Genomic DNA, 16,099 nt, shown 5'->3' with positions numbered 1-16,099 from the left:
CTTCCTCTTGCCTGACAGCTAACTAGCTGCAACAAGGAATTTCCAGCCTGGACTGTAGGAGACTATCTGAAATGGAGGTTGCATGGGTAGAACTCATTTTGGGTGGATGGTCTATTTTGAGAGCATGGTCTCAACAGATAATTCTGCCAGGATTAGAAGTTCTTTGTACTTCTTTAGTGTGTCTTCCTCTTGCCTTAAATACCCAGGGGGAGGGAAGCATATTAAGTAATGTTTTCTCCTACAAAGGAAGAAAATAGATTCCTTTGAATACCCAGAGTATTCAAGGAGAGTGCCCCCCACTCGGTGACAGAGAAATGTTTTATTAAGTGAATGAGAAGCAAGGGTGATAATTAGGCCTGTTGTGGCAATCAGATTATTTTAGGTGTTATCCTGCACCCGGCGGCTTGTACTGTGTATTAGGGCTCTTGTTAATAACAAGAGATTTAAACCTTCTGCCTTCAGGAATCACATGCATGCTCTGAAACCAGACTTGTCTTTTAAGTTATGGTGGTGACATCAGTGAATTCATGGTGACAACATTAATGTTATGATGACACTGTTCAATAAGTTGCAACCAAAATATGCTTGGCTTATGTACAAAGCTGGGACCAAATCAGATGAGAAAGAAACAAGCCAATGAACCAGAAGAGGGGAAAAGGTGTTCTGTGACAATTGGCCGCAGTAGGTGTCTGTAGAATGCTTACATCAGGCCAAAGCCGGCACCCTCTGTCAAAGGGGCAGCAACACCCTTGTCCACAGATGTTCAGGTCAGGCTAAAGACCGGGGAGCTGCAGTTGACATCAGTTTGACAGGGAAAACCTCTCCCAGTAGGGAGACATCAGCAGGCAGGGACCACATCCAGGACCACATGGCCTGAGGACTGGTTGGCTTGATACCCATTAGCCCTGCAGCTTAGTGTAGAAAATAAGGAAAAGGAGAGACAAGAAGTTGACAAAAGCCACCCTGCTCCCCTTGGAGTCCATGGGGATGACATTTTTTTCATCCTATAGCTGCCATGGCAAGCAGAGAAGATTCTAGAAGTCCTGTCACCCAAACCCTCACAAACATCAGGCCTTGACTTGTTTGGGAAATGTTTAAGATTTGTATAGTTCAGGTACACTTTGTAAACAGCCTGTATAATAAGCATTATTAATGTTAATAAGCATTTTACTCTCCAAATGAAGGCCTCAATTGTATCAGGCTCTCTCGGTATGACTCTGGGCAAAGGGATAGAGCCTTCCCCTAACTCCAAGGAAGCTGTCCATAGACTATAGACCACTACAGTGTTACTCTTTGAAGGCAGGCTATGTCAGCAAGTGATTTGCATTGCCACAACCGCCCACCCATTGTACACAATGTCACCGCACATTCCAAACCATTGGAATGAACCAACTCATACAGATATTGACAGAGGTGGAGTAAGTTCCTTCCCTCTGTCAATATGAAATACCTCCCAGGAGATGCATGAGCATGTGCCTTGTCTGACAAAGAACGTGACAATGTCTCTTTGAATCTAGACTGGCTCTTATATAACCTTACTGACCTATTTCCTCCTGTTCCCATTGTTGTTTAGATCCCCTGACACAACTGCTTGCTAGGATGGGAAGGAAACTGGATCTTTCCAAGCTAACAGATGAAGAGGCCAAGCACGTCTGGGAGGTGGTTCAACGGGACTTTGATCTGCGGAAGAAAGAGGAAGAGAGATTGGAGTGAGTACATTCTTTATGCACACTTCAAGGCTTTGATGACTTACAGAAGGAAATAGCAGGCTCAGATCCCTGAGGTCTCTTTTAACATGAGAACAGACAAAGCCAACAGTTTGAAAATCTGGGCAAGAAAAAACAGTTTGGGCTTGACCCTGCTGCCAGCAAAGCCAACAGGAGAAAGGAGCAGCCCATTGTATTAACCTAGTAGTCCACTGCATTTGGTTACAGTCTGAAGGGGAGGCTCCAGATACTCAGCGGTGCAAATCAACATAGCTCCATCAGGATCAATCACTGATTTTAAATTAGCGGAGCTACACCAATTTTTGCCAGCTAAGTATCGGACCAGAAGTGCAGTACCCTCCCCCGAGAAATGTCGTGGGCCAAAGTCTGATTTCAAAGATGCCCAGCTTTCAGTGTATGGACCGAAGTCCGGAATTTGGCTCCATTGCTGTTACTTTTATTGGCAAAAAGAAAAGGAGGACTTGTGGCACCCTAGAGACTAGCAAATTTATTAGAGCAGGCTTTTATAAACTAACAGCAGAGTAAATTCAAATACCTGCATGGTTCTCATGAGTGGGCAGTTTGCAAAAGAGCTGGCTAAAAATAGGTCCACATTTATAACGTTTTCATCTCTTCTTCATTTAAAATTGGAACTTTGGCACTTAAATTGGATGAAATTTCTAATCCGAGAGGTTTTGCCCAGCTGTGTTCTATAGTATGTATGGTGGGAAAAGTTCACTGTACTTGCTTTGACCAGCAGAAATGTCCAGTTCTGTTTTGAAAGAGGAGTGACTAAAAACTTAGTTTTATGTGAACTCGTTATTTCATCCTCTGTGTGACGCTGCACTTCTGCTGACCTTGTTGGCACTGAACTGGTGAGCCTGCAGAGGAGATTGAAATTGACAAATCACTATCCTCTGACCTGCTCTGGGGGTAGGAAACTGATTGATTTCAGGCCTTTGGCTCAAAAGAATGGAATAACAGTGACCATCTCCTGCCTATGCGCATACTGCATGCGTGAGCCACCCTGGTTTGTTTGTGGTAGGTGTCCCCAGCGAAAAAACCTGGGGCCAAATTCAGTTTTTGCATAATTAGATACAACTGTGATGTCTTTAAAAAGGAGTTGCATTGACTTATACCAGGGCTGAATTTGGTCGTTTGTGGCAACCTGCTGGGGTTTGTAGTTTCCCTTTGACAAAGGGGACATTTTAAAACGGAAAAAATAATAATCACTAACAGTAATGGGAATCTTCAGAACCAATATCAGAGCATCTTACCCATGGCCACTGAAGGGTCCCCACTACCAGCAGCCTCCTCTGGACAGTGTCTAGAAAAATGGGTGCTAAGGAATTTCTCAGAATGGACTTCAGAGCACCTGAACTCTTGCAGATCAGGAAGTAAAGTCCAGTGTTTAACTAGCCTAGGACTTTAGAGACCTGGGTTCAGTTCCCTGCGCTGGCACGGACCTCTTGTGTGACCACGGGCAAGTCTCTGTCTCTACGTGCCTCTCTTTCCCACCTGAAGAGTGGGGATAATTGCACTGCCCTGTGTCTCAGGAGTGTTGTGAGGGTAAATACATTAAAGATTGTGATGCACCAAGAGCAGACCCCCTTCTAACCCAATGCACCAACGGGAGTAAATAGTGAATGGGCAGCACCAATGCACCCCACACACATCTGGAATGAGCTCAGATTCACAAAACACGTGGCGTTTGAATAGGGAAATGCCGTGTGTGTGGGAGGCAGAGATTGTTACTCTGAATGATTTTTTTCCTACAAGATCCTCTATGCGTTACGTTGTCCCAAAGGCTGTGCCATGTTAATCATGCAGCTTGGCGAGCAACGACAAGGGCGTTAAAGTAACACAGTTACCTGAAAAGAGACAGGAAAGACTAATTCTGTCCTGGAGAGGGAATTGTTTGTACTGTACACTGAGGTAAGAGAGCAAAGCAGCTCCACCGTGAATCATAAATGTGGGTGACTTCCTGGAGATTCCATTTGCATTGACTCCTTTATAGTGTCTATAACCATAAAACATGTTCCCGTGCCCATGGTGAGCTGACTTCCCAGCAGTTCAGGAGGGCCAGGGAGGAGTGAATTTATAGTGCTCATGGCAACCAGAAACAACTAACGCCTGCTAGACGCTGACATACCTTAAAGTTTCCCTGCGGCTCTGCCAACAGGCCTCCCTCCGGACTGACAAACTCCCTGTTGTGCCTCCTGAGCAGAAATGGCCAATTACACTGTTGGACAAACTTTATCCTGCTATGCCAGGCCCTTTAAATAGGCCCTTTAAATGTTTAGAGTCGATGAGTTTGATTCAGTGTGGCAGGGAGCAGTGTTTTTTCTTTCTGGTCACTGGTCCTGAAAACCACTTTTGTACCAATTCACCAGCTAAACAAAAGTCTCTCCCATGTGATTTCAAAAGAAGCTACCTTGCCAAATGCTAAGGCTAGAAAGGAATGTTTTAAATCATTTGATGGCTGGGAGCACAAGCTTGCAGGGCCTAGAAACCAGTTGGTTTCTATCGCTAACATATTTTTTTATCAGTGCCCCCTTTTTTACCCTGTTCCACAATGTAAGACATAAAAGAGTCAGCCAATGCAATGAACCCTTCATGCTGCCTGGTCACCAGGGAGATGAGATCAGGAGGTTGAGTGTGTTTTGAGGGCTGGCGGACAGGGACAAGGCACCTGCCAGGGCTACAAATTAATACTTTATACTCTAGCACACAGCTCATTTCTGTTTCTGGTTTAAGGTTGGGCCTCAAAATGAAGTTCTTGCCATTACCATCTTTCTTTCCTTCATGTTGATTCCATCATGACCTTGGGAAATGCTCACACAAACAAGCTTATTTGTCCTCCATAGTCAGCATTGAGTTGCTGGAGATTTGTCTGTGTGGTCCCTACAAAAACGTCCAGCCTGCCTGTCGTTGTTCATAGTCGTGGACCAGGACTCCACTGATGTGGAAGGTACCAGGCAATCCTGCAGAATGGGCATTTGATGGGTGTATAAACGCTATCCTGCCACAGCCACTAAGGGGTTAAAAGACGCAGCGATCTCCTCCACTGTGGCTGATTGGCACTAGCTGGGTTAAGAGCCTGAAGACCAGGAGTGGGTGGCCAGGGAGTCTGAGGGGGACTTTGCATCAGACACAAGGGGGCAGGAAGCAGCTGGAACCCCCAGAGACAAAGCTCTGAAATGAGTCACTCTGCGAAAGCAGCTGGCGGCCCCTGAAGGTAGGAGGTGGCCCAGGGAAGCGGCAGTGAGTCTGAGGGAGCAGACCTTAGCTGCTCCATATGGGGTCCCTGGGCTGGAACCCAGAGCAGAGGGAGGCTCTGGGTTCCCTGCCTGCCACCAGCAGAAGGGCAGGAAAAGCCCTGTGGATGCAAGGGGAGAAGGACCACTGAGTGGATCCAGGGTGGGCTGCAGACCTGCCAGAAGGTCATTAGACTGTTTTGTTTGTTGAACTCTTCTACCCCCGAAGAGGTGGGGACTGTAAGTGACCTAGTTGGAGGGCTGAGTCGTGAGAAGGGGCAAGTCACTCCCACTTGGAGGGCCTGTCAGTGGGGGAGACCCCAGAATCAAGAGGCTGCTGCACCTTGCCTGGCCATGAGGGGATGTACCAGCCACTACATGACCCTTCCACAGGAGAAAGCCCTCCAGATCTGCTTAGCTGGCCCTGGAGCCTGGCTGGCTTGCATAGGTCCTTGGCGCTCCAAGCTGAACTGTGGGGATCACAAGGGCTAGATTGTGCCTTGAGGCGTAGCCCTGATTGGAGTGGGGCGTATAAGATGCATCGCCCCAGGTCTAGCACCACAAGGCACTGCACCTCCGAGACACCCCTCTAAGGCCCAATCCCTACTTCTCCCTTGCTGGGGCTGCGGGGTTGTAATCTGCTGTTGGCCTGTACCAGCGGCAGATAAGGACAGCAGTGCACTAGCCTGGCTGTGCTGGCTGGTGCATGGGAGCCAAGGCTTTGTCCATCCCTGCCCATCCACCTGCTTTGGTGGCTGCGCTATTCTGGCTGGGGCATGGGCTGGGAACATCCAAAGTTCCTCCCATATCCCACCCCCCTGCTTAGGTGGGTAAGTGAACAAATGTGCAGGGACCCGCTTTACCTCTGAGCACCCAGACCCAAGGTCCGTGCACCCCGTTCTGGGGTACAATGGTAATTCTCGTTCCTCTGTGCAGACATGTAGCCCACGTGATGGTCTAGCCCCTGGCAATTTACAATTCTTCACCACTGAGGTAGAACATCTGTCTGAACAGCAGAGGCATTCGTGTGTATGGACAAGGAGCAGGGAGACTGAAAACCGGCCACACGCGGAGGGGCAGCTAGAATGGTGCGGTGTCTAAAATGTTCGGTCAGGCTCCATTGAACAAGCTGCCTGCCATAAAGGTTTCACAAACCAGTCGGAGAACACTTCACTCTCTCTCTGGTCATGCGATTACAGACATGAAAGTTGCGATATTACAACAGAAAAACTTCAAAACCAGACTCCAGCGAGAGACTGCTGAATTGGAATTCATTTGCAAATTGGATACAATTAACTTAGGCTTGAATAGAGACTGGGAGTGGCTAAGTCATTATGCAAGGTAACCTATTTCCCCTTGTTTTTTCCTCCCCCCCCCCCCCCCCCCCCCCACTGTTCCTCAGACGTTCTTGTTAAACCCTGGATTTGTGTTGGAAATGGCCCACCTTGATTATCATACACACTGTAAGGAGAGTGATCACTTTAGATAAGCTATTACCAGCAGGAGAGTGGGGTGGGGGGAAGAGAAAACCTTTTGTAGTGGTAAACACCCATTTTTTCATGGTCTGTGTGTATAAAAACATCCTCACTGCATTTTCCACTGTATGCATCCGATGAAGTGAGCTGTAGCTTACGAAAGCTTATGCTCAAATAAATTGGTTAGTCTCTAAGGTGCCACAAGTACTCCTTTTCTTTTTACATGAACTCTGTATCCATTATTACTAGGGTTCATAACGGGGGCTGGTCTCAGCCACAGATCTGACAGGCTGTAGAAATGGGCAGAGCCAAGAGGGGGTTGACTTTCTGATATTTTTCAGAACCTCCTCGCTCAGGTTTGGGTTTTGCAAAGTGAAATCCCAACCTGAGGCGTGTTTTGGATCCGAATTAGAGCATAAGAAAAGGAGTCTGTTTTGTCCGACATGCAGGTGCCTTGGATAAACAGTCCTGGGGCGTTTTGCCCCTTTCCAGTACAGAACTCTAGTTAAGTCAACACAGCCACACGGGCATCAGTGTGATCGGAATCCGTTCCTAGGAGTGCAGTCAAGTGTAAGGTGAATTACGTAAAGAGCTGCACAGAAGAAGCCATTTGCAGCGCACAGCAAACCCATCAACTGAGCTACATTGAACGCAAACATCTGTTAGCTATTTACATATACACACAGCACGGTCATAACAAGCCGAGCTCAAATAACTACCCCTCGCCCGTGTTGGAAGCACTTGGCTGCCTTACGGTGGACTTGATGCATGCCCGTCTCAGGGCATGTTGCTCACCCTGGTCTGTAGGAGTGCGCCCATGCAACTTGGTGCCGCACCACGTACAGTAATCGGGGAAGTGGTGTGACGGGCGTTATTGCTGGCGCAAGTTCACTGTTTTCTCTCGCCATCAGAGCCGCCTTCACCACGGACCTGTCTGTGATAGCTCACTGCTCAAGTTGCAGTGGGGGAGGTTTAGGTTGGCTATTAGGAAACACTATTTCACTAGGAGAATGGTGAAGCACTGGAATGCATTACCTAGAGAGGTGGTGGAATCTCCTTCCTTTGAGGTTTTTAAGGTCAGGCTTGTCAAAGCCCTGGCTGGGATGATTTAGTTGGGGTTGGGTCCTGCTTTGAGCAAGGGGTTGGACTAGATGACCTCCTGAGGTCCCTTCCAACCCTGATATTCTATGATAGCTTTACCCCTAACTCGAGAGACAGTAACGTCTTCTCCATGAACCTCCCACCCCTCTCTCTGCTAGCCTGCCCCCAATGGGATGGCTACGGATGTCCTTGCAGGATGGACAGCCTCCTCCGTCAGTGACCATAGTACTCCTCTGCCGATCTGTCAGCATCACCGTGGGGTCCAAGAGTGGGAAACAGCACGATGTGCCCGAGCACCACAGGGAGCGTGCACAAAGGATTCAAAGAACCGCCCCAGAACCGCTGCACCATCCCCTGTGTCTCACTATTCTTTTTATGCCCTACAGGGAGGAATCCTTGGCAGAGTGCAAGGTGGTCCCTTTTAATAGTCCATATTCTTCTTCATAAAAGTGTTCATTTTTAGCACCATATCTTGGCTGTAGAGCAGCAGCAGAGTATTAGAATAGCACCTAATTGGCTCCAAGCAAGATCAGGGCTCTGTTGTGGCAGGTGCTGTACAAAACACATGGCAAGTGACTGTCCCTGCCCTGAAGAGCTTACAATCTAAATAGATGGCCAAAGGGTGGGAAAAAGAGAGAGTCGTCGTTCCCAGTTTACAGAAGGGGAAAGTGAGGCATGGAGAAATCAAATGACTTTTCCAAGGTCACTAAAGGTATATCTACACTGCAATTAAAAAACCTGCAGCACCGAGTCTCAGAGCTGGCGGTCAGCTGACTTAGGCTCACAGGCCTAAAACTTGCAGTGGAGATGTTTGGGTTTAGGCCGGAACCCGGGCCTACCCCTCCTTGTGGGATCTCAGAGCCCAGGCTCCAGCTTGAGCCAGAACCCCTACAGTGCAGTTTTTATCCCCACAGCCCAAGCCCCACATACCCGAGCCAGCCAGGGCTGTACTATGAACTTTAATCACAATGTAGACATACCCACAGACTGCCTGTGGGTGAGTTAGGAATTGAACCCAGGTCTTCTGTGTTCATTCAGGGCCTTAACTTTTAGAGATGGGTGAAATTTTTCAATCAAAACTTGAGGCAAAAAATGCAGATTTGGTAATCCCAAACCACTTTGCCAATGTGAGTCCATTTGCCAAATAGTTTCAGTCAAAAAAAAATTCCAAAATATTTTGTTTGAACACTTTCAAAATGAAACGTTTTGATTTTTTTTTATTCAAAATGAGTTTATGTGATGAAATTTCCTTTAATTTTTAGAAAATTAAAGAATGTTAAATTTCAGAGTAGCAGTCGGGTTAGTCTGTATCCGCAAAAAGAAAAGGAGGACTTGTGGCACCTTAGAGACTAACACATTTATTTGAGCATCAGCTTTCGTGAGCCACAGCTCACTTCATCGGATGCATGCAGCTCACGAAAGCTGATGCTCAAATAAATGTGTTGGTCTCAAAGGTGCCCCAAGTCCGCCTGTTCTTTTTGAAGAATGTTAAGAGCTCAAAATCTAAAGGTTTAATTGAACCCGACATTTTTTCAATTTGCTTAAATTTTTTTAAAACAAATGTTGTTTTCCCCTGATTTTTTTTGTAATTCACCATGCACCAAACTCCATTACTCAGTGCACAGCAAAATCCAATCTCCCTCACTACCGTTCCCCTGAATGAGCAGTTTTTCTCAGCTAAAGTCTTCTGTGTGCGCTTGTTACTGGATCAGAATCTCGCCTCACCATTGCTGCCAATCCAGGTAACTCTCAAGATTGCAAAGGAAATGCTTCAGATCTACAAGGCAGAGCAGAATCCAGACCCTTGATTGTGTTTAGATTTTCAAACTGAATATGAATGTTGTCCTCTCAGTCTTATGTTACCTTGAGTTGGTTGCTCAGTTCATTCATACCAGTTACATAGTTTAATTCAACATCGGGTCATTGTACGAGGAGAAAGCCATATGACTGCAGACCTCGATCATTAGCGACAGCAAGGGACAGATTCTGATCTCCGTAACCACCCAGGTAAATTCAGAGCACCTCCATTGAGGTGAATGGAATTGTCCTGGATTTGTGCCAGGGTTAATGGGATTGCAATCAGGCCCATAGAATCTATCCTGCATTGTCATCTGAGCCCCTCCGGACGCACAGCCTGGGAAGATGGGGGCAAAGGTGTTTTTAGGAACATCTGGTGACAGCAGGGAATGGTTTGCTCTTTGGCTACTGTTCTCCTTTATGCCCAGGCTGGAACAGACTCAAGGCAACCATTTGCAATCCAGAATAGCTCGATCTCACCCCGCTCTCCCTGATGCCATCCCCTCAGTATTCTTCTCTACCGGGGAGTGGTATGCCAGCCCTATGCCACCCAGCAAACCCTCCTTCTGCAACAGGTATTCCACCACAGGGCTATCCGGCTGTTTTCTGGAATGCCACTGAGGACTTGGGCCTCAATCTGCTCGAGGCTTTTCCCGGTAATTCCATAACAGCCCATGCCAGCCACACCTTCACTTACTCATTCTGCAGGGAATTTAGTAACAAAACAGCTGGCTGCGATCCTGACTATTGAAAAGAATAAACAAAGGCCACGTGGTTCTTACGGGTTTTAAATTGGTTCAGCTGAGACCTGTTATCTCCTTGGCAGGGGTAGGGAGGAGCTGGCAGGCTTTGAAAACAGGAAAAACTGGTCTAGTGAAAAGTTTCAGGTCCCTCTGATCCTTGAGTACTGTACACAGTGGGAAAGTTCATCGGGCACAACACAGAGCAGTTATTAGTTAACATTTCTATTGGGGTATCACCCAAAGGCCACACGCTGGTTGGACCCCCCTTGTGCAAGGTGCTGGACAAACATAAAAAAGGACAATCCCTACTCCGAAGAGCCACTCTCAGAATGCAGGAGGTGGGCTGCCCGGGTGGCACGGTGTGTTGCTACGTAGCCAGAGATTTCTGTTCTGCTTCACCTGATGAGTTCTTTCATTCCATAACCCAAACCGCCAACCGGAGCGCACACATACCTGCAGCTCTTCCGCTTGGATGAAGAATGAGGGTCTGTCTTGGGCACCGATGTCCCTGCCAAAAACCGCCTTTGGAAAGAGCTAAAAACCAGCCCCCTTTCCGAAAGCAGTTTTTAGAAAGTTGTTTGTAAAGCCAGAGCCCTTGATCTGTGTCATAACCACAGGTAAATTTGCTGCTTAACAGAGACACCATTGAGAGAGATTTGGCTTACTAAATATAAAGGGTTTGGGCCTGAGTCGACTCTCACGTTGATTTTTACTCCTGTATGTGCCAGCTAGCGTCAAACAGCATAGCTCCACCAAAGTCAGTGTGTAACTGAGAGCAGGATTTGGTCCACTGACAGCAACTTCTGTATGAAAGTGCTTTGCTCCCGGAAGCAGCGAATGCCAGGGCTTTCCCGAATGAGCAAGCGACGCTGGGGATTCAATTACGTAGACAAAAGGTGGCTGCTGGGGTACTTCTGTAAGTCATCCTCAGTGATGAACAACTTATTGCTACTGTGAACATCACAGAGCCAGAAGCACCAGTGGAATTGCATGGAGCAGGCTCATATTGGGCTAGATTCACAGCTGATCTAAACCGGCATAGCTCCATTCAAGTAAACGGAGCTGTGCTGATTTACACTAAGTCAGAATCTGGCCCCAGGCGACACTTAGTACCCCATCCTCCTGGAAAATCTTATGCACAGGCTACCGATGGGCTCTAAGGAGAATTCCCACAGATCCTGCCCTGCGTGCTTCCTCGGGCGCAACCCTGGGCTCTTCCCATCCGTTCCACGACCACCCAATATTGAAAAATGTTCATGAAGTCGAATGGTTTCTTCTTTTCTTCCGAACTGGCTTTGTTGACCTGGCATTTTAATCTTTCTGTTAGTGGGTCGTACTGACATCCATTTATTAACCCCTTGATAAAAGCATTACAATGGTGTACAGCTAGGGTGGCTACCCTGGACGTAACTAAATCTTGTGAGAACAGCTGAGCTACTGAGGTTTCTAGTCCATGTGGAATAGCCGTGTTAACTGTGTTCAGGAAGGGGCAGCTTTCCAGCCCTGCCCAGATGGAAAACAAGCCTTCAAGGACCCTTCCTACAAGTCAAACATGACGCTTCTTAATCATAACCCAAAAGGCAAACAAGCTGTGGTATGTACTAGCTAACGCACTGCACTGCGAACAAACAGAAATCCTTCAGGTATTGCCAAAGATCCGTCATTAGGACACTGTTCTTACTCAGCTGATTTGGAATGTGCCTGTTACCAACCTTGGCTGCTGCTTGAAACGCAGGCTACGTGGAGCGCTTCCTGCATTGAGGATTGCCAGTTGTCCAGACTGGGTAGCATATCCTAAAAGCAAATGAAATGCTTGCCTCACAATAGACTCTTAACAAAGTTCCAGCCAAGATTGCTTTCAAAGCGCACACTGTATTAGACAGCCGTTCATGGGATTGTCATGAACGTCTCACATGGTTGCTTTCTTCGTAACTGACACGTGGTGTTCTGAGACCTTTCTACGGTTTTTAAACTGTAGATGTTTCATGGACTTTAGTACTGCAGGACTGTGGAATGGGTCCAAAAACTGTAAGAACTGATAGTGAAATCTCGGTTCCCTACCATGTTAATTGTAAATAGAGCACTTTCCAGTGAAGACATATGTATTCAAACAGCTCCTCTTCTTCTAGGTAACAGGTCTATACTGAAGATATCCAAAACCCCAATTCACAGCCAAACTCCTATGAAAATAACCTACCCGTGAAGCTCCTAAGGGGAGTGGGGAGAATTGAAAAGCAGAAATAAATTATGATTATTTTATTATTTATTATTGTGTGTATTATCTGTATAATCATCATGCCTAGATTCCCTATTCATGAACTAGGACCCCATTGTGCTAGATGCTCTATAGATAGCCAGCAAAAAGACCACAGAGACTTACAATCTAAGTATAAGACAAGAGACAACAGATAGTACAGACAGATGTGGAAGTAACAAGTAAACAATGTGGCAATAGTGATCAGCATGTTTAGACCGTGGTTTAGAGTTATTGGGCCAGACCCTCTGCTAGTGTAAGCGTCATTGAAGTTCTAAGCATCTGGTCCTACGGCTTTTAATTCCACAGTGGAACCTAAGCCCAATGGGTCTGTTTTGTGGTTTTGGATTCAGCCAAAATCTTGCGAGAACAGCTGATCTACTGAGGTTTCTACTGTTTACAACCAAAATCTTCCAGGGCTACCTGGCAGGATTTCATAGAATCAGAGAATATCAGGGTTGGAAGGGACCTCAGGAGGTCATCTAGTCCAACCCCCTGCTCAAAGCAGGACCAATCACCAACTAAATCATCCCAGCCAGGGCTTTGTCAAGCCTGATCTTTAAAACCTCTAAGGAAGGAGATTCCACCACCTCCCGAGGTAACGCATTCCAGTGTTTCACCACCCTCCGAGTGAAAAAGTTTTTCCTAACGTCCAACCTAAACCTCCCCCACTGCAACTTGAGACCATTATTCCTTGTTCTGTCATCTGCTACCACTGAGAACAGTCTAGACCAGTGCTTCTCAAGCTATCTGATCTGAGGGACCGGCAATTTTTTTTCCAATGTGCGTGCACACGGGCAGCCGATGGCTCGCGGACCGGCACCGGTCCACGGACCACCACTTTCAGTAGCACTGGTCTAGATCCATGCTCTTTGGAACCCCCTTTCAGGTAGTGGAAAGCAGCTATCAAATCCCCTCTCATTCTTCTCTTCTGCAGACTAAACAATCCCAGTTCCCTCAGCCTCTCCTCATAAGCTGTGTTCCACTCCTCTAATCATTTTTGTTGCCCTCTGCCGGATGCTTTCCAATTTGTCCACATCCTTCTTGTAGTGTGGGGCCCAAAACTGGACACAGTAATCCAGATGAGGCCTCACCAAAGTCGAATAGAGGGGAACGATCACGTCCCTTGATCTGCTGGCAAAGAGTGTAATGCATTCTGTCACTGTGCTAAAAGTGGCCCATTTATACTCTCAGTTAAATACCAAACATGCCCAACAACCCTTGTCAGCAATGGATTTCAGCAAACCTGACCCATATAGCCCCTTTGGCCTTGAACCCTGGCCCGAGCCTAAATCTAATCTGGATCCAGAGCCAAACACTATCTCTTTGGCCCAGCTCTGCTGGTTTCTAATACCTTGTTTCATTAGTGATAACAGAGCAGAGTTCCAACAAGCCATGGGGCTTGGAAAACACTAGAGTGATTTCTAAATGTCATGGAGCTTGTCATGTGGAAGGATGCAGAGCTAAATGAAATTATACTTGGTCAAAGTCACACAGGATAAACAAATCCATTAATGGGCCAAATTCCATGCTCAGATACACTGATGGAAATCCAGAGGGTCGCCATTGCTTTCAGTAGAGAGGTATAGCCTAGTGGCTAGAGCACTCCACTGGGATTCTGGAGACCTGGGTTCTTTCTATTCGTGGCTCTTCCACTGGCCTGCTGGCTGACTTGGGGTAAGTCACCTCTCTCCCTGTGCCTCAGTTTCCACATCTGTAAAATGAGGATAACAATTCTGACCCATTTGTAAAGCACTTTGAGTTGTAGAGATGAAAAGAGCTGTGTGATAGCAGGGGATGATCACTCCAGATTTACAGCAACGTAATTCAGAGCAGAACTGGGGTTGGTGTGCTTAATGATTACTGTTGAGTCAGCTGGTCTCCCAGCTGAGAGTCCTCAGGGCTGCTTCCAGATTCAACCCATGTAGTGTAGCCATGTCTGTTCCTCGTTTCCTGATGTCAGTGTCTGGCTTTTATAGGGAACTGAAATGCAAGATTGAAAAAGAGAGCACCAAAAGGGAGCTCTTGTCCAATCAGTCCCACCTCAACGAGACCCACTGTGTCCACTGCCTACAGCCCTTCAAGTTCCTGGTGAACAGCAAGCGCCAGTGCTTGGACTGCCACTTCTACACCTGCAAGAACTGCAGCCGCTACAACAAAAAGGAGCAAGCCTGGATCTGTGACCCTTGCCGCTTATCCAGGTAGAAGGGCAGGGATCAGCAGCCCCGCAGACGAAGGGGTTTCACAATGCAATGGAGCTGGAGATGAGAGGCAGTGTGGCCTAGTGGGCGGGCCCTAAGCAAGACACTCGGGAGAGCTAGGTTCTATTTTCAACTTTGCCACAAGCCTATTGCTGGCCTGGGGCAAGTTGCTTCATCTCTCTGTGCCTCAGTTTCCCCATCTGTACAATGGGGATCATAATACTGCCCTCCTTTGTGAAGTGTTTTGAAATCTACATGTGAATGATGCTCCATAAGAGCTAGGCACTATTATTATGAGTAACCCCAAAGATTAGGCAAAGTAAAGCCATGGTCAAGGATCACAAAGGATCTCACATGCAAGTTCCTTCTCCAAAGAGTTTTGATGTTGTAGTTGCTGGGCAGTTCCTGTTATTTTCAGGTTATTTTCCTGAACTTTCCAGGGCCCCCTCTACACCTTCTAGGTGCCTAGTAGCCGAGAGCACAGCCTCTCTCCTTGGGTGTGAGCAGTGACCCGCTGCAGCTCTCAGCACCTTTCCTCCTGTGGGGGAGAGAACAGGGCAGCCCTGGGCCGTGTTCTCATCTAAATACGGGCACGGGAACTGTCACTGCTGTATTGGCAAAGAAAAGAGGGGTGAGGATTCATTGGAGAGCTCGGTTAGGCCCTAAAGGAGCTGGCTGGAGTTGGACTGTAAATAGGGCCTTTCTGCCCCCAGGAGGAGATGGTGCTATGTCCCTGTCTCTTCCCCTCCCCGTCTTCTGGAGCAATATGCCCCTCTTCTCCCAGGGTGCAGGGAGGGAATGAACCTTGCACTCCCCAGGCATAGGGACTCGGGTGGTGACGTCCTTGCCTGAGATGCACTATACAAGGAGGCTCCTGGTAGTCTCAGCGCGCAATCTGAAACCGAAGGCGCCGGTGTCTCGGAGCAGCTGAGTGGAAGGGATTATCACCCCGGGCGTGGAGCCTCTGAAGCAGTCTGTGCTCTGGGATTTGTGTGGGTGTGTGACCGAGCATAGAGTGGGCCCCTTCATGATCTTGTCTTCTGGAACAGGCTGTCAGATCCTTCCGCTGCACGCAGCCGGAGTTTCCATTGATAACGAGTCATAGAGAGGTTAGACCATTAGCGTTGGGGGAGCAAATAGTGATCAAAAGCCAAAACAACTCCAGACACCCGCCATATTTGTACTGCAGGCAGGGAGCATTTTTATTAAGGTTGAAACTCCAGGCGACATACCACCGCCCTGAAAACACGGCAACTTAACCAATGTGAAAATCCCTTTTGCACTTACACTTCTATGTTGTGGATGCCCCAGAGAGATGGGGAGCAAAGAGACATCGGAGGCTCCAGGTCCATTATTGTTTACTGGCTCTAAGTGGAAAGGAGGATACATGTGTGTGTGCATGGTAGTACAGTAGGGAAATAAACCCAACATCTTGCCTTTCTCTGTGTCTTCCATTGGGGCCCAATCCAACACTCAGTAAACTAAGGTCAGCGAGAGTCCTTGCATTGACTGGGATGGATCGGATCAGACATTGGCCAATGAAAGCACGACCACTCTGGCTCATG

General features: G+C 47.5%; 1 protein-coding gene across 9 annotated transcripts in view; it reads left to right on the top strand.

The window, feature by feature from the left end:
* Window positions 1-16,099, top strand: part of MLPH (melanophilin) — an 83,650-nt gene that overhangs the window by 17,112 nt on the left and 50,439 nt on the right. For 6 of the 9 annotated variants that reach the window (XM_037912685.2, XM_027831271.3, XM_037912683.2 and 3 more), the window contains exons 2-3: window positions 1,574-1,709; window positions 14,313-14,534. In XM_037912685.2, the coding sequence (XP_037768613.1) occupies window positions 1,600-1,709; window positions 14,313-14,534 (332 nt within the window). In that variant the 5' untranslated portion in view covers window positions 1,574-1,599. The remainder of the gene's footprint in view (window positions 1-1,573; window positions 1,710-14,312; window positions 14,535-16,099) is intronic. The other 3 variants (XM_043525316.1, XM_037912687.2, XM_043525317.1) reach the window with 1 other exon arrangement.

This window comes from Chelonia mydas, chromosome 11 (genome assembly GCF_015237465.2).
Source record: "Chelonia mydas isolate rCheMyd1 chromosome 11, rCheMyd1.pri.v2, whole genome shotgun sequence".
NCBI classification, from domain to species: domain Eukaryota; kingdom Metazoa; phylum Chordata; order Testudines; family Cheloniidae; genus Chelonia; species Chelonia mydas.
Note: the sequence above shows the minus strand (reverse complement) of the source record. Positions and strands in the feature narration are given on the sequence as shown.